Genomic DNA, 21,263 nt, shown 5'->3' with positions numbered 1-21,263 from the left:
AAACGACGGGTTTATTTTGCTGCACACATCTCCTCTGGTTCCATCTATTATTGCTGCTATCCACGACAGTGCTCATGAAGGATATCAGAAGACACTCCATCGTGTGGCTCAAGATTTCTATTGGCAAGGGATGAAAGCTTCCATTCAGACCTTTGTGCGTCACTGTGTGGTCTGCCAGAAACACAAAACTGAACATTTGCATCCTGCCGGACTTCTCCAACCATTACCTGTTCCACTTCAAATCTGGTCCGACATTTCTATGGATTTCATTGAGGGCCTCCCTCCCTCCCAAGGGAAGACGGTTTTATTGGTGGTGGTCGACCACTTTTCCAAATATGCTCATCTCCTTCCCCTTGCTCATCCATATACTGCTGTGAGTGTTGCTCGCTTGTTCTTTGACAATATTTTCAAACTTCATGGTTTGCCTGAAACTATTGTAAGTGATCGTGACGTCACATTCACCAGTTTGTTTTGGACTGAATTATTTCGCTTGAGTGGCACCAAATTGGCTTTTAGTACTGCTTATCATCCGCAGAGTGACGGCCAGACCGAGGTTGTCAACCGCACTATCGAGATGTATCTGCGTTGCTTTACCAGTGACCGTCCTCGCCGCTGGTTTCAATGGCTGCCTTGGGTAGAGTACTGCTACAACACTAGCTACCACTCTTCTCTTAAGGCCACTCCATTTGAGGTTGTTTATGGTCGGTCCCCTCCCACTATGCTGTCTTATTGTCCTGGTTTAGCTAAACTCGAAGCTGTTGATCAGGAATTGTTCAATCGCGACTTGGTTCTTCAAGACCTTCGCACCCGTTTACTTCAAGCTCAGAATTCCATGAAAGCTCGGTATGATGCTAAGCATCGTCCTGTTCACTTCCAAATTGGTGATCTCGTTTTACTTAAACTGCACCCTCACCGCCAGCTTAGCCTTTCTTCCTCCAAATACACTAAACTCTCCCCCCGTTTCTATGGCCCTTTTCCTATCATAGCCAAAATAGGCACTGTGGCTTACAAATTGGAACTTCCTTCTTCCACTAAGCTGCACCCTGTGTTTCATGTGTCTTGCCTCAAACCTTTCCATGGCTCCTCGGTTTCCATTGAACCTTCCTTACCTGTTCTCACACAGGGCGAACTTCAACCTCTGCCTAAAGCTATTCTGGATTCTCGCTGTGTTCACAATTCCAACCAAGTGTTAGTCCATTGGGACGGGTTGTCTCCTGCCGATTCTTCTTGGGAAGATGTGTCCTCTTTCAGTAGCCGTTTTCCCTCTTTTGCACTTGCGGCCAAGTGCCATTTTATTGTCAAAGAACAAGCGAGCAACACTCACAGCAGTATATGGATGAGCAAGGGGAAGGAGATGAGCATATTTGGAAAAGCGGTCGACCACCACCAATAAAACCGACTTCCCTTGGGAGGGAGGGAGGCCCTCAATGAAATCCATAGAAATGTCGGACCAGATTTGAAGTGGAACAGGTAATGGTTGGAGAAGTCCGGCAGGATGCAAATGTTCAGTGTTGTGTTTCTGGCAGACCACACAGTGACGCACAAAGGTCTGAATGGAAGCTTTCATCCCTTGCCAATAGAAATCTTGAGCCACACGATGGAGTGTCTTCTGATATCCTTCATGAGCACTATCGTGGATAGCAGCAATAATAGATGGAACCAGAGGAGATGTGTGCAGCAAATAAACCCGTCGTTTGAAGAAAAGCAGACCATCCTTGAATTCCCACGGACCCACAGCTTCGCCTTTTCGAATATTACATAGCAACAACTGTAGCTGATCGGAATTCTTAATTTCCAATCGGATCAAATTGAACAGAGGCAGGAGTGGCATGGAAATGGAAGTAAGACATGGGTGGTCTTCCAAGCAACGAGATAAAGCATCAGCCACTGTATTATGTTTACCTGCACGATATTCTACGGCAAAATCAAAACCCATGAGCTTACTTAACCAGTGTTGCTGGGGTGAAGTGATGATGCGTTGGTCCAGTAAGAATTTGAGACTGTAATGATCTGTCCGGATGAGAAAGTGACGACCCCACAAATAAGCTCTCCAATGACGAACAGCCTTTGCTAAACCAATGAGTTCTTTTTCATAAGCAGGAAGACTTTTATAACGGATCGCCAGGGGTCTACTGAAGTATGCAATTGGCTGTCCATTTTGTTGTAACACAGCTCCCATTCCTGTATCAGAGGCATCACATTCTAAAATGAACAGGGTGGTGAAGTCAGGAAGCGCCAATACAGGAGTGCTTGTCATAGCAAGTTTCAAATGCTCAAATGCTTGAGACGCCTCATCTGTCCAGTTGAATGAATCTCTGCGTAACATAGCTGTAAGAGGACCTGCAATAGTGCCGTAATTGTGAACAAATTTCCGATAATAACCTGTAAGGCCCAAAAAACCCCGTAAGCCTTTCACCGTGGACGGTTTAGGCCAGTCAATCATGGCAGCAATTTTACTTTTGTCCACAGCAACCCCTTCTCCTGAGATAATATGGCCAAGGTAGGATACTTGGTGTTGAGCACCACGTAATTTGATGGTATTGGAGGAATTACATGGTGCCACATATTTCACAAAATTGGATTTGCGCTCCAGGTATCATCAAATCAGAATGTATCCGACAGACATAGAAAAGACTGCATTTCGCACTCATCACGGCCACTTTGAGTTCTTGGTAATGCCTTTTCGGCCTGACCAATGCCCCTAGCACTTTCCAAGCTTTGATGAATGAGGTATTCCAACTACACCTACGTAAATTCATACTGGTGTTTTTTGATGATATTCTTGTCTATAGTCACTCCTGGACAGATCATTTAGCACACTTGCGGCTTGTCTTTGATATCCTAGCTACTCAACAATTATTTCTCAAGCGTTCCAAGTGCTGCATTGCTCAACACCAAGTATCCTACCTTGGCCATATTATCTCAGGAGAAGGGGTTTTTGTGGACAAAAGTAAAATTGCTGCCATGATTGACTGGCCTAAACCGTCCACGGTGAAAGGCTTACGGGGTTTTTTGGGCCTCACAGGTTATTATCGGAAATTTGTTCACAATTACGGCACTATTGCAGGTCCTCTTTACAGCTATGTTACGCAGAGATTCATTCAACTGGACAGATGAGGCGTCTCAAGCATTTGGGATTTGAAACTTGCTATGACAAGCACTCCTGTATTGGCGCTTCCTGACTTCACCACCCTGTTCATTTTAGAATGTTGATGCCTCTGATACAGGAATGGGAGCTGTGTTACAACAAAATGGGCAGCCAATTGCATACTTCAGTAGACCCCTGGCAATCCGTTATAAAAGTCTTCCTGCTTATGAAAAAGAACTCATTGGTTTAGCAAAGGCTGTTCGTCATTGGAGAGCTTATTTGTGGGGTCGTCACTTTCTCATCCGGACAGATCATTACAGTCTCAAATTCTTACTGGACCAACGCATCATCACTTCACCCCAGCAACACTGGTTAAGTAAGCTCATGGGTTTTGATTTTTGCCGTAGAATATCGTGCAGGTAAACATAATACAGTGGCTGATGCTTTATCTCGTTGCTTGGAAGACCACCCATGTCTTACTTCCATTTCCATGCCACTCCTGCCTCTGTTCAATTTGATCCGATTGGAAATTAAGAATTCCGATCAGCTACAGTTGTTGCTATGTAATATTCGAAAAGGCGAAGCTGTGGGTTCGTGGGAATTCAAGGATGGTCTGCTTTTTCTTCAAACGACGGGTTTATTTGCTGCACACATCTCCTCTGGTTCCATCTATTATTGCTGCTATCCACGACAGTGCTCATGAAGGATATCAGAAGACACTCCATCGTGTGGCTCAAGATTTCTATTGGCAAGGGATGAAAGCTTCCATTCAGACCTTTGTGCGTCACTGTGTGGTCTGCCAGAAACACAAAACTGAACATTTGCATCCTGCCGGACTTCTCCAACCATTACCTGTTCCACTTCAAATCTGGTCCGACATTTCTATGGATTTCATTGAGGGCCTCCTCCCTCCCAAGGGAAGACGGTTTTATTGGTGGTGGTCGACCACTTTTCCAAATATGCTCATCTCCTTCCCCTTGCTCATCCATATACTGCTGTGAGTGTTGCTCGCTTGTTCTTTGACAATATTTTCAAACTTCATGGTTTGCCTGAAACTATTGTAAGTGATCGTGACGTCACATTCACCAGTTTGTTTTGGACTGAATTATTTCGCTTGAGTGGCACCAAATTGGCTTTTAGTACTGCTTATCATCCGCAGAGTGACGGCCAGACCGAGGTTGTCAACCGCACTATCGAGATGTATCTGCGTTGCTTTACCAGTGACCGTCCTCGCCGCTGGTTTCAATGGCTGCCTTGGGTAGAGTACTGCTACAACACTAGCTACCACTCTTCTCTTAAGGCCACTCCATTTGAGGTTGTTTATGGTCGGTCCCCTCCCACTATGCTGTCTTATTGTCCTGGTTTAGCTAAACTCGAAGCTGTTGATCAGGAATTGTTCAATCGCGACTTGGTTCTTCAAGACCTTCGCACCCGTTTACTTCAAGCTCAGAATTCCATGAAAGCTCGGTATGATGCTAAAGCATCGTCCTGTTCACTTCCAAATTGGTGATCTCGTTTTACTTAAACTGCACCCTCACCGCCAGCTTAGCCTTTCTTCCTCCAAATACACTAAACTCTCCCCCCGTTTCTATGGCCCTTTTCCTATCATAGCCAAAATAGGCACTGTGGCTTACAAATTGGAACTTCCTTCTTCCACTAAGCTGCACCCTGTGTTTCATGTGTCTTGCCTCAAACCTTTCCATGGCTCCTCGGTTTCCATTGAACCTTCCTTACCTGTTCTCACACAGGGCGAACTTCAACCTCTGCCTAAAGCTATTCTGGATTCTCGCTGTGTTCACAATTCCAACCAAGTGTTAGTCCATTGGGACGGGTTGTCTCCTGCCGATTCTTCTTGGGAAGATGTGTCCTCTTTCAGTAGCCGTTTTCCCTCTTTTGCACTTGCGGCCAAGTGCCATTTTATTGTCAAAGAACAAGCGAGCAACACTCACAGCAGTATATGGATGAGCAAGGGGAAGGAGATGAGCATATTTGGAAAAGCGGTCGACCACCACCAATAAAACCGACTTCCCTTGGGAGGGAGGGAGGCCCTCATTGAAATCCATAGAAATGTCGGACCAGATTTGAAGTGGAACAGGTAATGGTTGGAGAAGTCCGGCAGGATGCAAATGTTCAGTTTTGTGTTTCTGGCAGACCACACAGTGACGCACAAAGGTCTGAATGGAAGCTTTCATCCCTTGCCAATAGAAATCTTGAGCCACACGATGGAGTGTCTTCTGATATCCTTCATGAGCACTGTCGTGGATAGCAGCAATAATAGATGGAACCAGAGGAGATGTGTGCAGCAAATAAACCCGTCGTTTGAAGAAAAGCAGACCATCCTTGAATTCCCACGAACCCAGAGCTTCGCCTTTTCGAATATTACATAGCAACAACTGTAGCTGATCGGAATTCTTAATTTCCAATCGGATCAAATTGAACAGAGGCAGGAGTGGCATGGAAATGGAAGTAAGACATGGGTGGTCTTCCAAGCAACGAGATAAAGCATCAGCCACTGTATTATGTTTACCTGCACGATATTCTACGGCAAAATCAAAACCCATGAGCTTACTTAACCAGTGTTGCTGGGGTGAAGTGATGATGCGTTGGTCCAGTAAGAATTTGAGACTGTAATGATCTGTCCGGATGAGAAAGTGACGACCCCACAAATAAGCTCTCCAATGACGAACAGCCTTTGCTAAACCAATGAGTTCTTTTTCATAAGCAGGAAGACTTTTATAACGGATCGCCAGGGGTCTACTGAAGTATGCAATTGGCTGTCCATTTTGTTGTAACACAGCTCCCATTCCTGTATCAGAGGCATCACATTCTAAAATGAACAGGGTGGTGAAGTCAGGAAGCGCCAATACAGGAGTGCTTGTCATAGCAAGTTTCAAATGCTCAAATGCTTGAGACGCCTCATCTGTCCAGTTGAATGAATCTCTGCGTAACATAGCTGTAAGAGGACCTGCAATAGTGCCGTAATTGTGAACAAATTTCCGATAATAACCTGTGAGGCCCAAAAAACCCCGTAAGCCTTTCACCGTGGACGGTTTAGGCCAGTCAATCATGGCAGCAATTTTACTTTTGTCCACAGCAACCCCTTCTCCTGAGATAATATGGCCAAGTTAGGATACTTGGTGTTGAGCAATGCAGCACTTGGAACGCTTGAGAAATAATTGGTGAGTAGCTAGGATATCAAAGACAAGCCGCAAGTGTGCTAAATGATCTGTCCAGGAGTGACTATAGACAAGAATATCATCAAAAAACACCAGTATGAATTTACGTAGGTGTAGTTGGAATACCTCATTCATCAAAGCTTGGAAAGTGCTAGGGGCATTGGTCAGGCCGAAAGGCATTACCAAGAACTCAAAGTGGCCGTGATGAGTGCGAAATGCAGTCTTTTCTATGTCTGTCGGATACATTCTGATTTGATGATACCCGGAGCGCAAATCCAATTTTGTGAAATATGTGGCACCATGTAATTCCTCCAATAACTCATCAATCACCGGAATAGGAAATTTATCCTTGATTGTCTTAGAATTCAAGGCTCTGTAATCGACGCAGAATCGCCATGTGTTATCTGCTTTAGTGACTAAAAGGACCGGTGAGGAATAAGGAGATTGACTAGGCTTGATGATACCCCGTTCTAACATATCTTTGCACTGCCTCTCAATTTCATCTTTCTGTTCATGAGGATATCTGTATGGGCGCACCACGACAGGATGTGTTCCTGGCTCCAAATTGATGTGATGATCATAGGATCTTGCGGGTGGAAGACCCCTTGGTTCTTGAAATATAGCATCAAATTCAGTCAAGAGATTGTCAAGATCTGTATTTAAAGGTGACTCCAAGTCTGCAGCTTGAAGTTGTACCGTTGGAGTAGAATGTGGGCTGTCAGTTCCCTGTAGTTCCATAACTCTGCCATTTTGTTTAAAAATCATGGACTTGGCTTTAAAATCCCAAAGAATGGGACCCAATGTTTGTAGCCAATTCACTCCCAAGACAGCATCAATCCCATTTAACTTTAAAATATAGAGGTCAATATGAATTAATTGATTTCCCATCGTAATAGGAACATTTGGACACTGACCTGGACTTCTGATTTTGCTGCCATTGGCAACCACAACCTGCAATCCCTCCATTGATTCACATGCCAGTCCTAGTTTTGTCACCCACCGAGAGCCCAGGAAGCTATGAGTACTTCCTGAATCAATTAAAATCATTAATTGATGTTGTCCAATGATGCCCTGAATTCTCATTGTTTTGCCTCCCGAATTCTCGCCCATGATGGCATGCAAGGATATTTCTGGCTGAATATCTTCTTCAAAATCATGGTCCTCATTATCTTCCTGGACGGATTCATCCACCCCATCTAGCCAGAACAAGCGCTTGCATTGATGTCCCCGATTGTAAACTTCATCACAGTTGAAGCATAAACCTTTGGCACGTCTTTCATCCATCTCATTCCGTTTAAGTCGTTTGAACGTTTTTTGGTTGGAAGAACTGGATGATGTATTTGATGGTGGTTTATACGTGGCTGGTATGAACCGCTTGGCTCCACTTCTCCTCTCATATAAACGTGCGAGACTCATGGCACTGATTAAATCTCTAGGTCTGTGCAATTCCACCTCAATTGCAATGTATTCCTGCAACCCACTGATGAAAATCTCCACTTCCTGCTCTGTTGTGAGAGGACCTGCTCGGGCTGCCAATTGCTCAAACTTACGTTGAAATTCCTCCACGGTGCCGCCTTGTCTTAACTTGGAAAGTTCTCCCAATTTATTGCTTTGAATGGATGGGCCGAAACGAAGATGGCATTGTCGTTTAAATTCTTCCCAAGAGATTCCAGGACGATCCCTATCCAACTTAAGGAACCAAACTTGTGCATCCTCATCTAAGTGATACGAAGCAATTTCTACCTTTTCTTCCTCTGGAATATGTTGATGGCGAAAGAAATGATCACAACGACTCAGCCACGCAAGCGGGTCAATTTTTCCATCATAAAGAGGAAATTCCAACCGGCTGTATCGGGGTAGTTGTCCACGCCCTTCCAAACGATTACCCATCTAAGGATGTGCTCGTGGTCCTCGATTCACACTTCCATCATCTCCATGTTGAGCCTCCAATCTGGTGGCCGCTAAGTCTCTAGAAAGTTCTTCAATGCGAGCAGAGAGATGCTCCCTTTCGGTTCGATCATGTTGGCGGTTCTCCTGATACATCTTCATGAAGGTCTCAAATTGAACCTGTAGATTGTTTGAAGAATCACCCATAACTTCCTGCTCTGATACCAATTTGTTACAGTCCCAAGATTGCGATCGAGTTACAGGGCGATTGACAGTAAAATCCACCTGTAAAGAATGGTGTTTACCCGACTTTCTTCCCTTATAACCTATTGTGAAAATATGTGAAGGGCTCGTTACAAGAGAGAACCCAACGATCTCAATGTAAATAAATTCAAATTTCTTCTCTGCTTAATTCATGTCTTTGCTTACAATTTAAATAACTTGTTCAATAACCAACTCCTAAAAAGTTGGCACCACTACTGCACTATCTAACCCATTAACATAAAATAGAAAATAACAATTAAATAAAATGAGATATGCATGAAGTCTGCCAACTGGAGCATAGTGCGATACTGGCCATCACTTCACTTCCAGTATTTTTAGCAGCCACAACTCCTAAGTTTCAGCAGCCACATCAACCACGTCTTTGATACATTTTCCTTTAGCTGACTTCTTATCCATGTTGGCCAACTGCTTATCCACGTGGAAGTTGCTCATAACACACTCTTAATATATTTTTATTCTTGAAAAATTTAGTACCGGTCATTAATGACTTGTTCTAAACCAAACCCTTAATCATATTATTCGATCTTTACCTTTTCCTTCTCCTTTTTTCTTTTTTCTCCTTCTCTACAAATCTGAAATAAACAACATATTTTCACTTTTGCCTTCAACAATTACCCTCTTCCTTCTAGGCGACAATATCATGCGCACCTGTTTTATAATAGGTTATATGTATTATATTTTCTGTCATGCACAATATTCATGTCATGTTGTCATGATCTATCTAACAGTATATAACATGTATTTATAATTACAATATCACACTAAATATTGTCAAATATCTCTTACTTATAAAAAATAAAACAAAATAATATTTATCCATGATTGATTTATTGTCCTTATTTAGCTTTTTTATTATTATTATTAACATGGGTATCTGGACTAGTTTGCGTGTATCTTGACTAATCCTATGAATCCTAAAGTTAACAATCATATAAGCCTCCAGTGACCATTATATAAGTAATTACAGAGCTCAAACTTGAAACTATAGAAAAAACAAACTTCTTAGTCCTAAACTATTACTACTAGCCACCTCGCCTAGTTATTTTGGTTTATAGGATGTGGGTTTTTTTCTATTTTAAGTTGTAACTTTTTTACGGCTCTAACTTATTATACATTCTTGTAGCTATCACTATCGAATAAAATTGCATACCTTGTCGTTAATAGAATAATAGTACTACTTTCCTCATGCAAAATCTATTTACTATTATCAGAATTATCATAAGCAGGATCGTCCATTGCATCCATAGGCTCCCCTATCAACATAATTTTTCCCGGATGACTTTCCAATTTGCTACACTCACTAACATAAAGCCCCAATTCACCATAATTGTAACAACCAATTCTGAAATCTAAACCAAAAACTGTGACTTGTTGTATGTTGAGTTTGCTGAATAGTTCTATTTTTGGGGAGAGCATGGTCTCGGATTATTGATGGACCCTTCTCTGTTGTAGTGATAATAATATATTTTTTAAAAATATATATTTTACATCATCACAACATCAAATATATATATATATATATATATAACACAATCCCGGACAATACCCAGATAATTTTTTAATCCAACAGGAGCGGAGAAAGGATTATCCAGACTAGCCGAGCAGCAGACCTGGAGGCTAATTGTTATAAAATCTAACTTTTGCTGCTCAAAAAACAATATTTTAATTGAACTGCATGCCCACAGTTCAGAAATCTGATCCAAAACCATTTCTCTCGAGATGAACTACGGAAGTGATGTTTTACAAAGTGGGATCAAATCACCGAGCTGCTAAGTTTCCTTCCATAAATGGAGACCGAAAACATATAGCAAATGCGGGCACTAATTGTGGAATTTCAAGTTCGAGTTCCACTACTAATTTGATGGCATACAGAACCTCGTACGACAAAGACTAACACAAGCACACGCCTACAAGCTAAGCTAAGATTACACAAGTTCACAGAAACAAAATTGTTGAACTATTCTGCTTATCTTACACATTGTTTTAACATATTACAGTTTATTAGTTAGACAATGAGCATAAAAAAAAATTCCAAACACCATGTTGAAAATAAGACACAATTCTTCTATTAAAATTGAGCATTACATCACCAAAAGAGACAACAATAGTATGGAAGATTAAAAAAAGAAAAAAAAACACACGACAGAATTATAAATAAACACAACCAATTCAAATTGTTCATAGTGTTTTTAATTAAAAATACCAGCAATATCAACATATCAAAATAATTAAAAAAATCTAAAAACATATATCAAAATCATTAAAAAAAAACTTCAATTTAATCAAATCTTTTACGTAAAACACTTTGAAAACCACATTAAAATAAGTTAAACCATAATGCGAGACAAGCTCTAAAACAAGAAGCATCAAGTGTACAATGGCCAATCAGTCCAAGCACCGGAGACATGCCCATTTTCACAAACATAAGCCCGAACTACAGGCTCACCGTCATCATGATACCCGCACCCTCTCTTCAAACAAAACGCAGAATTCAAATCCCAAGTCTCCTTACACTCACAAAACGCACAATTCAAATCAGTCTTGCTCCTATTCCCATCATGCACCGTTCTCCAAACCCTCGATTTCTTAAAATTCTTAAAAATCCCTCTAAACAACATATAATTCCTCTTCTCTTCAGTGTGAACACAGCCGGGCCAATCACAAATGTACAAGCAATCCCCTCGAAACCGACTCGCTAATAGCTTATTCCCTTGTTCTCTGCACAAATTCCAAACCCCAGATGCCAAATGAGACCTCGAAGATCTATAACAAACTTTCCTTCTCTTGCTTACAGAAAAATCGAGGCCTGCCTTATCAACAACATCAACACTTTCGTCGTCATTATCACCGATAACATCTTCATTCGCTTCACAGCCACCAGCAGCCCCATCCTGTGATTCAGATACGTTGTAGACGGTGTCGTAATATAAATCGTCAAATAAGGACCAAGATGAATCGCAGTTTTCTAAATTAGAACAAGAATCAGACGCTTGTTGTGGTTGGTGGGGCATGGATGGTGTGGTTTCCGATTTGCGGAAATAATTGTCCGGGCCAAGCTCGCGTTCGAGGCCAAAATCGGAGAGCTCGAGAAGGACGCCGGCGTGGAGGAGGCCAGGGCAGCAAACTGCGAGCTTGTAGAGGGCAGACCAGCCGCCGGGGAAGGAGGAGTCAGGGGAGGGGAGGAGATCGGCGACGACAGAGGGGATGGTTTTATTGCACTTGGATCTCCAGCAGATGTCGCGTACAAGAGAGGAGAGTCTGGAGCAGACACAAGCGAGGCGGGCCCAGTTGCGTGGATCGTCTTCTAGTTTGGAGAGGATGTTGAGGACGACGTCGTCTGAGAGTCTTGAGAAATCCGTGGTTACTGTCATTTCTTTTTCCGTTTGTGTAGTCGGAAAATGAAAACAGAGGAAGCCGGGGGTGTTTTTGGTAGTCCAATCTCTAATCCAATTGTGAATCGGAAGGAGAATGATTTCCTTGAGGTAGAGAAGAGGTTGGTGTGGTGATAGAATCAGGTGGCGGTCCGCGATTGGTTTTGGAGATTAGCTATGTATTTATGGATGGTGAGGTGACACGACTCCACTGTTTAAACTTTAATCTATCCACTGCCTGCCACCCTCATTATTATATTATTGCATTTTTCCAGTTAGTTTAATCAACCATGCCCCTTTTTTTTTTTTTTTTTTTTTGAGACGGGGTGGCAGAGGACTAATGAATTTCGTAAAGGGCTGCTCTATAGAGGGAATCGCATGCTGTAATTTGAGCTTGAAATGTGAATTGAAGGCCTCAGCTTGCACCACTTGAGCCCATCGTTTATGGTCATGTGCTTCTCATTGCACGTGTGGCATTCATTCCATAAATCACATGACTTCAACACCACGGCAGGTAGTACTGAAGTTTTCATACTACACCGTATCGTATTTTACCGTGTGCAAGTAATAATGATATAAAGCAAAAAAACGAAGCAATCCAAAAAATTTATAAAACTCCGTATTACTAGTATTGCGGCGGTGGAATTGGGGTGGTGCCGTGCGTTAATATAATTTAATTAAAAGCATTATTTTAATAGTTTAAAGTTACGAAACGCGCAGCACCCAAAGTACAGATTCTATTCCAGAACACAGATCCAACTTTGCAGTGCGGACACATTATTATATACCCTCACTTTTTAAATTTTTAGCAGCACGGAGCAACACCAGTGTTATCTAGTTCAACACCTTATTGGGGTGTGCGGGTGCGGGTACGGTGGAGATTCAATGAACAGGACCCTCTCTCCAAGCAAGAGAGACTTTAGGCTACCGCTTTGCCACCTAGAGTGGATATATATCAGCAAAACCCATCCACGCACTAACACCTGCCCACCATTTCACCCTAAATGACATACACATGGGGTCGCATTCACGTGTCGGTTCAGATTTGCCTGCTGCAGCTTCAAGAAAGATTTATTCCCCAAGATCAATCAGGCTCTAGACACACCAATAATAAAAAAAAACACGACCCTCTAGGCAGGCTTGCCGAGGAGCCATCGGAAGTCGGAACCGCATTGACAGTCACTTCCGTGTTCAAAATCCTCAGCTGTTATTGACACCTCCCATGCGAACATCGAATTCGTAAAAATCATTTCCAGGAAGCAAATCCCCTCTACAAAGTTAACCAAAAAAATTAGCCATGCATACATATTCCTCCTTGTTAATATCAATCCTTCTGAAAGGTCCAGGAAATATAAGCACGCTTTAACCATGCCATCGCACATGTAGCGCCACCGTGCAAAGAAAAAATGAGCAAAAGCAACCCATCCAAATAACCTAGAATCAAATATATTATAGCTAATAAAATCCAATAAGGTAAACGATAACAATTCAAACATGCAATCCAAATCAGGCCTAGGCACAAGAATCTGAACATAGTGCACTCGGTAAAATTAAAACATATTGTTCACGACTCTTTTCCTTGTGCATTGTTCACCAATTACTTATTCATTCAAAAGTTCAAACCACATACTTTCCGCTTCCCTGAATCCGTGTCCATGGATAAACCATTATCACCACCTCACCTGCCAACAAATTTGCAAATACCAAGTCAATACTCAATTACAATAATGGGTCACCAATAAAAACATCTTGAGAATAACATGTTTCAACATCAGTAACTAAGAATAAATTGGCAGACGAGAATGAGACCGTGATAAACTCTTGCTTCTGCTTCTGCTATCCCTGGGGCTCCTGCTAACACTGCGCTTTTTGGGGCTTTTGCTAATGCGTTTCTGATGCAGAAGAACATCAATATTAACCTAAAAAAATGATATAGTGTTGCATGGCAAGCAGGCACAACTACAATGACTAAAACCATAGATTGGTTATTGACCGGCAAGGAGAACTAGTGCATTCAAGTGGCGGGTGGAGAAGCAAAGCCTACTTTATTATATTACCAATATGATGAATGGTCCAATTCTGTTATGCTGTCTGGGAACTTCATCTTAAAAGCAATTTTATTCCATGGTCAAGCCAACTAGGAAAGACAACTGCTTGCGCAAGATTATCCACTAAGAAACATGTTTCTTCATATCTGCCTAAACCTACATGAGAAATAACTTACAGATGGAAGTGGAGATCTTGATCTTGAACGGGATCTGCAAAAGTTCCAGAAACAACCCAAATTTAAAATCCACACGTTCCTTTAACAACTCTCATCCAAGAGCCTTGATGCCTCTTCCACGTCAGAGTAACCACATTCATAAATGATTATATGAAAAGCTATAAACTTTAGCAATTCAAGAGAGCCAAAAAAAAAAACAAATCAGGCACCATTTCATAAAAATGAGACCTCAATAAAATAACTAATAAAAAAATTAATACATCTCAATTAAAGAACTATAATGTCTTTGCAGACACCATCTGACAGTACAGAGGCATGCTTCCCTGCTGTACAGGAAAATCCACAACGAGTCCAGCCAGCAGGTTCTAATAGCTTGGTAATAGTTGGAGTAGAAAAAGATAATGACAGTTTCTACCGCTCAATGTTGACCAGACTTCCAGATCCACTGGCAGTTAGTTCACTGATATCCAGCCTTATTATTGCAATGCATAATCTCCTTTGTTCCCAATCTAGCACCCATGGACATTATGATGCTAAATACATTAGAACCGTGACACTATGAAGGTTTCCAAAGCTGCCATCTGAAAAACAGCATACCTCTACAACTGAACCATATCCCATCAAGATCCTAAAATCCAATCCCCATGTCACTGCAATATATCAAAGAAGGCAATTTTCATACAGTAAAAAGAAAGAAACTAAAGATGGTTTGAAAATCCGAATTGTTTTCCAATTAACCCATCCACTCAATGAAACAAATCATTAAAGTGAAAAAGGTTTCAGACAATTGCAGAAAGAAAAATGAATCCCAAGACAATACTTTTTAAATTCAAAATCAAATCCCCTCTTAAGCACATTTCTACAACTTAGACCCACAATTCGACCTTTAAAAATAACCTACAGGTAAAATTATCATAGCATTAGTAATTGTGAACTTTTAGCCACAAGGCACAACTTTGTTATGCTGCTGGTAAAAATATATTATTTGACTTTGGAAGTTGAAGCAAAAAAACTACACGGGCGAGGTCAGGTGGCAAGACCAATAGAATAAGTGCAAGCGACCACTTTGTAAAACATAGTTAATTTAATGCAAACATGGAATAACTCCATCACAAAGAGTAAAGCGCATTTTCTTGTGTATTGCTCTCCCCCTCTCATGCACACACCAAAAAATAAAATGCATGTTAAAACATAAAAGTAAGAATCAGAACCTCAACAATTAAGCAAAAAATAATTAATACCTTGATAGAGAGCGTGCCCTTGACCCAGAGCGAGAAACAGACCTCGATCGAGACCTTGCAGGTGATCGACGTGTAGATTTGTTTTTAGGAGACTTGCTGCATAACAATGTTAAGGTTGAGAAACAACTACACACCGACTTATCACCAAGAAAATTGTTACACACAAACCTTCGGCTCCTGCTCTGACTTAAACTTCGACCGCGGCTATCACTGCGGCCTCTAGAATGAGATCGACCACGACTAGGGCTCCTAGATGAGTCCCGTTTGGAATCATATTCCCTCACCTGCAAGTTAAATGTGAAATATGAGTAACACAACACATATGCATGCATGTGTGAATAGAGGAAGAGGAATTTAAACCATACACGAACATATGCCCGAGAAAAGGCATTTCGAAACTCAGAGTCATCGAGCTTCTTAATCTGCAGAGGAAAACAAACCAAAGAATCTGAAATGATAAAAACATTGAACCTGTTGGGAAAGTTCAGAGATTATTCAAACTGTCAATGGAAAATCAGAGAGATAACTCACTGCATATTTCATGTCTTCATAGTTCGTGTAATCTACAATTCCTGTAGTGCCTAAAAACAACAACACAACAACATGCAAAACGTTAATCCAGCATTACTCATTCTTCTCCAAAACCAAGTCCAGTAAGCAACAGTTTAGAGCAATTAAAATAAACATTATCACGTCTAAGTCAAAAGATTTGGACAGAACCAAGGTATACTGTAAGTTCAAACTGGTAAAGGAATTACTGAATCTAATTCAATATAATCCAGCTAATACTTGATATTTTTGTCTACATCCAAATCCTAAAGAATTTGATCATCCAATAGATTTTTCGTGTATCCAATCAGATTACTATAAATGCATGCCTGATTTTTTAACAAATGGATTGCTGGTTTCAAATTGGAATGGGATGGCCAGATCAAAACTTCTCTGCAGCACACTACCCAACCAATTAATCTGGAAACATATTAGATTTTTATAATCCAGCCCAGTGAAAGCCCTAGCATCAATAATTTCAATGAGCAGAACCAAAAGAACAGCCCCAAAGCAAACTATTTTAAATGTCCTCATCCTCATTACAAACTCAAGTTCATTTTCTCAAAATTCAAAATTAAAAATATAAATTAAAAAGAAAGCAGGAAAGAAATAGAGAAAACAAAGTATGTAAAATCTGCATCGAGTAGAAAAAACATAGCACGTAAGCTAGCTCCACAGGAGCCATTCCAAGCAAATTAAAACAAGAATATCATGAATACTGGCAGTATATCAGTACCACAGATATAAGTAAAGACTCGAATGTCTTAAGTATCTTACCACTGCCATCACGGAACACTTGGGAGAAACAGACATCTCCTGCTCGGCGCATGTGATCCTAAAAATTATATGAGAAATCAAAGTTAACCCTAAGTACGAAACAACACTAAGAAATGACACTAAGAAATGACACCATCCTAACTTCAATACATGCAGATGGAAAGGGAAGTAGGTGTGGCCATGGAAGGAATATTGCCAAGTGTTGATTTAAAGAGAAAGGAATTTGGGCCCACCTTAAGGTCTTGCCATGAAGCAGAAGAAGGTAACCCCGTGACTACAACTGCATGGTGAAGAAAGCCTCAAATTAAAGACACGATGAGCTAACTAGTTTACTTATCCCTTTTATAGCATGTAGCATGGTGCAAAATGCATTATATGTACTACACACCACGATATTCAGAGCGCCTGGATACTCCACCACGCCCACGACCACCACTATGGCTACTATGACGATCTGAGGATGAATGTCCACGCCCACCATGTGCAAGTTCCACCTATATGATAGGTGTGAGATCATAAGATGCACGAGTCTCAACTCACAACTAACACCTAGCTGGCAGCTAAAATAATTACAATAAATAAATAAATAGCTAACCCTTAAACGATGCCCATCAAAATCATAGCCATCACGACCACGAATTGCATCCTCAGCATCTCGAGCCTCTTCAAACTGTGAAAAAAAAAATTGAAGGAAAGTTGAAAACCAATTACAAATGAAAAGAACGTAGAAAGCACATTCCCAAAACTCACCTCAACAAAGGCATAACCAGGGGGTCTTGGTGGGATTTTCAAATCAATGTGTGCAATAGGTCCATACTGCAACGAAATGAAAATCGTTATAAAACTAAAAGAACAGAAAAAAATGGAAGTACAAGCTTCTCGACTGTATTCATCAGCCATTATTGTCAAAGATAGGAGTACTTTTGTGCATTTTTTCGAAAACCCTAACAAAAATTTCCTAGACAACGAAGTTCGATAGTTTCCTTCATTCCAAACAGTGAAAATCAGAAGCTGTGATATATATTCGAATTTCCAAGAAACAACAAAGAGGAAAATTGAATTACCTTGTAGAATAAATCTTCGACTTCTCTCTCGCGAATATCGCCAGGCAGATTTCCAACATAGAGAGTCCTGCTCGCTCGGCTACTCATTTTTCCCCCTAAAATAGTCAAGTTCAATTCAACAATCGTCATAATGAGATCGAAACAGCAAGAAACGGATGAAATTTCTGAAACCTGAGCAGACAACGAGTTTTATCATTTTGTTTTTAAGGAAAATATGCAGAGTTCTTACCTTTCGATGAATTTGATGATCGGAGCAGCTTGGAAGACTAGGGTTTTGAAAGGTTGGGAAACCAAGGGTGGATTAGTAAACATATAAGGGGTATTATTATGGTAATGTTTTCCTGTTACGCAAACTACGCTTTCATCTTGTGCACCTCGCCTTTATGTCAATCAACTGGTGGAGTAACGTCGACGTGTCCTTCTCATTCAAGGACCCACTTCTTTGAGAAATTTTTTATAATAAAAAAATAAATTGCATTTGGTTGGTATCCATAACATTAAGATTTGTGTTTTAGTACTGAGATGCTGGTTATTTTTTTAAAAAATATTTTTTTTATTAAAATATGTTTTTATATATTTTTTTATTTTTAATATAAATATATTAAAATATTAAAAAAAATTAATATTTTTTCAAAAAAAATATGTGAAAGGGTAACTAAAAGTTAATATATTTATTAGAAAAAAAAAAAACAAAACGAAAGTGAAAATGTGTTTAACACATACATATATAGCATGTTTTTTTTATTTGAAAACAAATGTTAATATTAGATCAATCTGTGTCTTGATTGAAATTAAGTTTTCTTATCAAAAGATCTTGAGGGTATGTTTAATAGTAAAGTCAATTTACAAGTCAACTTATACTAAGTTTCCTTCATGAACAAGATGTATATATACCATGTTAATACGGTACATTCATGATAATTTAAAATTATTTAAATATATATAAATTATTCTTAAAACCAATTTTAATTTTGAAATCACACGTGGAACATTTTATTTTAATTTATAATTACTTCTTTGCCTTTTTTTTCCAATTGATTTGATTTAGTGATACATATTATCATTTTAAAAAAAATATATTATTAGGTAATCGTTAAAGATAAACATATTTATTCGACCGCATCAATTGATAGTATAAATGAATATAGCATTTATAAGTATCGTAAAATTATTATAGGTCATTGTATTAGAGAAAAAACTAAAATATATGGGAAAAATATTGTGGACCTCCTCACGTGTCAATGTGGACTTCCATTGTAAAAATCAGTTTTGCCCCTTGCGTTTTCACTCCTTTTTATTTGATTATGTTTAAAAATATGATTGTAGTTATTTTTTTAAAGTGTTTTTGATATTAAAATACATTAAAATAATGTTGTTTTATTTTTAAAAAATTATTTTTGATACCAGCACATTAAAACAATTCAAAATATATATAAAAAATTTTTTTAACAAAAAACATAAATATTTTAAAAACATAGGTACAACCGTATTTTTAAACACTCGTGTTGCAATCATTTTTTTTCCTTTTGTTTATTTTTCTTCTTTCTCTTCATTTTCCTTTTTTTATTTCATGTGAAGAACAGGGTAAATGATTAGAGATGAGCATGGAAAGCTATGGACATTTACATTTTTATTAATAATTTTCAAGTTGATAATTTTAAGGAAATTGATATTTTTTTGCATATTTACAAGGTTTTAGTCTCCTCTACCCTTTGCTATTTTTATTTCTTTTGTATGCATCATGTAAATTTCTTTTTTATTTCTTTTTAGGTTTTGTTTTTCTTTCATGGATTTGTGAGGAGGGTTTCATTATTAGCTATGAGATTGTAAATTTCTTTTGGAATTTTTTTATAATAGTTTTTATGGTGTTTGACTACAACATAGTTTCTCCTTCTATTATATAGTAAGTTTATAAGGAAACCTAACATATAAGATATATTATACAAAAATTTAAATAGTGCGGGAAAATCATTGTTTCCCTGCATTTAAATGCACTGTGGATTACAACAGTAATCCAAAGTGCATTCCTCTCTTTTTTCTTTTTCTTTTTTCTTTTTAATTTTTTTTTCAACTTTTCCTTTTTTATTTCCAAAACTATCTTTGTTTGATTTTAATTTTTAAATATTAAGCTGGTTAAAAATTTCACTTTGTAATTTTTTTTCCTTTAAAATACTGTGAATTACTACGGTGTTTTCCAATATAGTTTTTTTTTTCTTTTAAAATAAAACTATATTTATCAATTTTATTTTTTTAAATCACTGTTTTCCCACACCCAAATGCGTTTTGGATTACAACAGTAATCCACAGTGCATTCCTCTCTCTTTTTTTTTTACACTTTTTCATTTTTTTTCCAACTTTCCCTTTTTTCCTCTCTTTTGTCGTTTTTTTTCCCCAAAATTACTTTCCTTTTTTTTTTTCAACTTTCCTCTTTTTTATTTATTTTTTTTTCTAAAATTATCTTTGTTGACTTTACTTTTAAAATATTGAGCTGGTTAAAAATTTTGCTTTATAATTTTTTTTCCTTTAAAATACTGTGGATTGCTACGGTATTTTTCCATGTAGTTTTTCTTTTCTTTTTTTTCTAAATTATATCTGTCAATTTTTTTTTATTTTATATTGAGCTGATTGAGAATTCAGTTTTGTAATTTTTTTCTTTAAAATATTGTCAATTGCTATAATATTTATCTGCATATTTTATTTTTGTTTTTATGATTTTCTTTGAAATTATCTTATTTTATTTTATTTTTTAATATTGAGTTAGTTAAAAATTACAGTTACAATATTTGAGAAAATCACTGTACAATCTTTGAATTAATTTGGATCAAGCCGGGTTCATCTACTCAACAAAAAAACTTCGGTCATCATCTTAGATAACCATGCCTTATGGAATTCATATTTTATTTAACAAAACTATTATAAAAATAGATGTTTTAATGCAAGAAAATAAATAAAATTATTGATGAGAAATGCATTTCTTCAATCCAAACTTCATTTTCTCATTAATGCTTCCTTTTATTATTATTTTTTAAAAAGCATATTGTTTAGCCACAAGCACTGTCTTTTTTAATAAAACCTATAATCATCTCAAAAGCAAGTTTTATAATAAAGTATCGAATTAATACTTTAATGTTTTTTTTATGTAATTGGAGAAAAAATTTAACAAATGAGATAAAATCATGTAAAAAAAATTTAAGAATATAAATTTTATTTTCATTGAATATTAATTAACAATTTTTTTTCTTGACATATTAGGCACAAAAAATTAAAAAATAAATTGTTAACATTATCTTAAGAACCCATAATATTATTCAAGAATCATAACAAGATTGAATAACAATTAAAATATCATGTTATAGCATTTCAATCAAAATTAAAAATTAAAAATATTTGAAAAAACCATAGAAAAGACTCAGGCACTTAGACTAAATAAATGGAGCTCCATGCACTTGGCCCAACTTAAAGAAGGCTCGACATGCAGGGTCTGCAAGGTTAGGCTCACGTATCTAGACTTGTTTTTTCTACCCTTTTATTTTATATAAAAATAAAATAAAATAAATCATGTATCATTTGCTTGCTTAGTTTTCAGTTATGAAAAAGATGG

The 21,263-nt window shown here is 38.3% G+C and overlaps 2 protein-coding genes across 8 annotated transcripts; both read right to left on the bottom strand.

Annotated features, from left to right (window-relative positions):
• Positions 1–10,479: 10,479 nt before the first annotated feature.
• LOC118041453 (phytochrome A-associated F-box protein) lies at positions 10,480–12,140 on the bottom strand. Its single transcript, XM_035048796.2, has one exon. The coding sequence runs from the start codon at positions 11,805–11,807 to the stop codon at positions 10,803–10,805; it is 1,005 nt and encodes a 334-aa protein (XP_034904687.1). The 5' UTR covers positions 11,808–12,140; the 3' UTR covers positions 10,480–10,802.
• A 1,091-nt stretch (positions 12,141–13,231) lies between these two features.
• LOC118041455 (serine/arginine-rich splicing factor SR34B) lies at positions 13,232–18,010 on the bottom strand. 7 transcript variants are annotated; one of them, XM_035048802.2, is made up of 15 exons: positions 17,892–18,010; positions 17,663–17,757; positions 17,349–17,414; positions 17,194–17,268; positions 16,987–17,092; positions 16,832–16,878; positions 16,599–16,656; positions 15,804–15,853; positions 15,638–15,694; positions 15,441–15,556; positions 15,273–15,368; positions 14,629–14,659; positions 14,032–14,065; positions 13,617–13,699; positions 13,232–13,489 (listed from the first exon to the last, which is right to left on the bottom strand). In XM_035048802.2, coding segments are annotated over exons 2-14 (825 nt in total). In that variant the 5' UTR covers positions 17,750–17,757; positions 17,892–18,010; the 3' UTR covers positions 13,232–13,489; positions 13,617–13,697. The 7 variants fall into 7 exon arrangements, with proteins under 7 accessions (XP_034904693.1, XP_034904690.1, XP_034904691.1 ...); XM_073404461.1 differs by lacking the exon at positions 13,232–13,489 and having other exon boundaries at positions 13,638–13,699; positions 14,629–14,681; XM_035048799.2 differs by lacking the exon at positions 14,629–14,659 and having other exon boundaries at positions 15,273–15,556.
• Positions 18,011–21,263: the final 3,253 nt, after the last annotated feature.

The sequence above is a fragment of the Populus alba genome, chromosome 14 (assembly GCF_005239225.2).
Source record: "Populus alba chromosome 14, ASM523922v2, whole genome shotgun sequence".
In the NCBI taxonomy this organism is placed as follows: Eukaryota; Viridiplantae; Streptophyta; class Magnoliopsida; order Malpighiales; family Salicaceae; genus Populus; species Populus alba.
This window is presented reverse-complemented; position numbering and strand designations above follow the sequence as displayed.

Excerpts from the sequence above, each read along its gene's own strand:
- LOC118041453 (XM_035048796.2), bottom strand. The coding sequence starts at position 11,807 with ATGACAGTAACCACGGATTTCTCAAGACTCTCAGACGACGTCGTCCTC.
- LOC118041455 (XM_035048799.2), bottom strand. The coding sequence starts at position 17,749 with ATGAGTAGCCGAGCGAGCAGGACTCTCTATGTTGGAAATCTGCCTGGC. Across the intron at positions 17,415-17,662 it reads TCGAAGATTTATTCTACAAG|TATGGACCTATTGCACACAT; the intron begins GTAATTCAATTT and ends ATTTCGTTGCAG. Across the intron at positions 16,657-16,831 it reads CTTCATGGCAAGACCTTAAG|GATCACATGCGCCGAGCAGG; the intron begins GTGGGCCCAAAT and ends TATAATTTTTAG.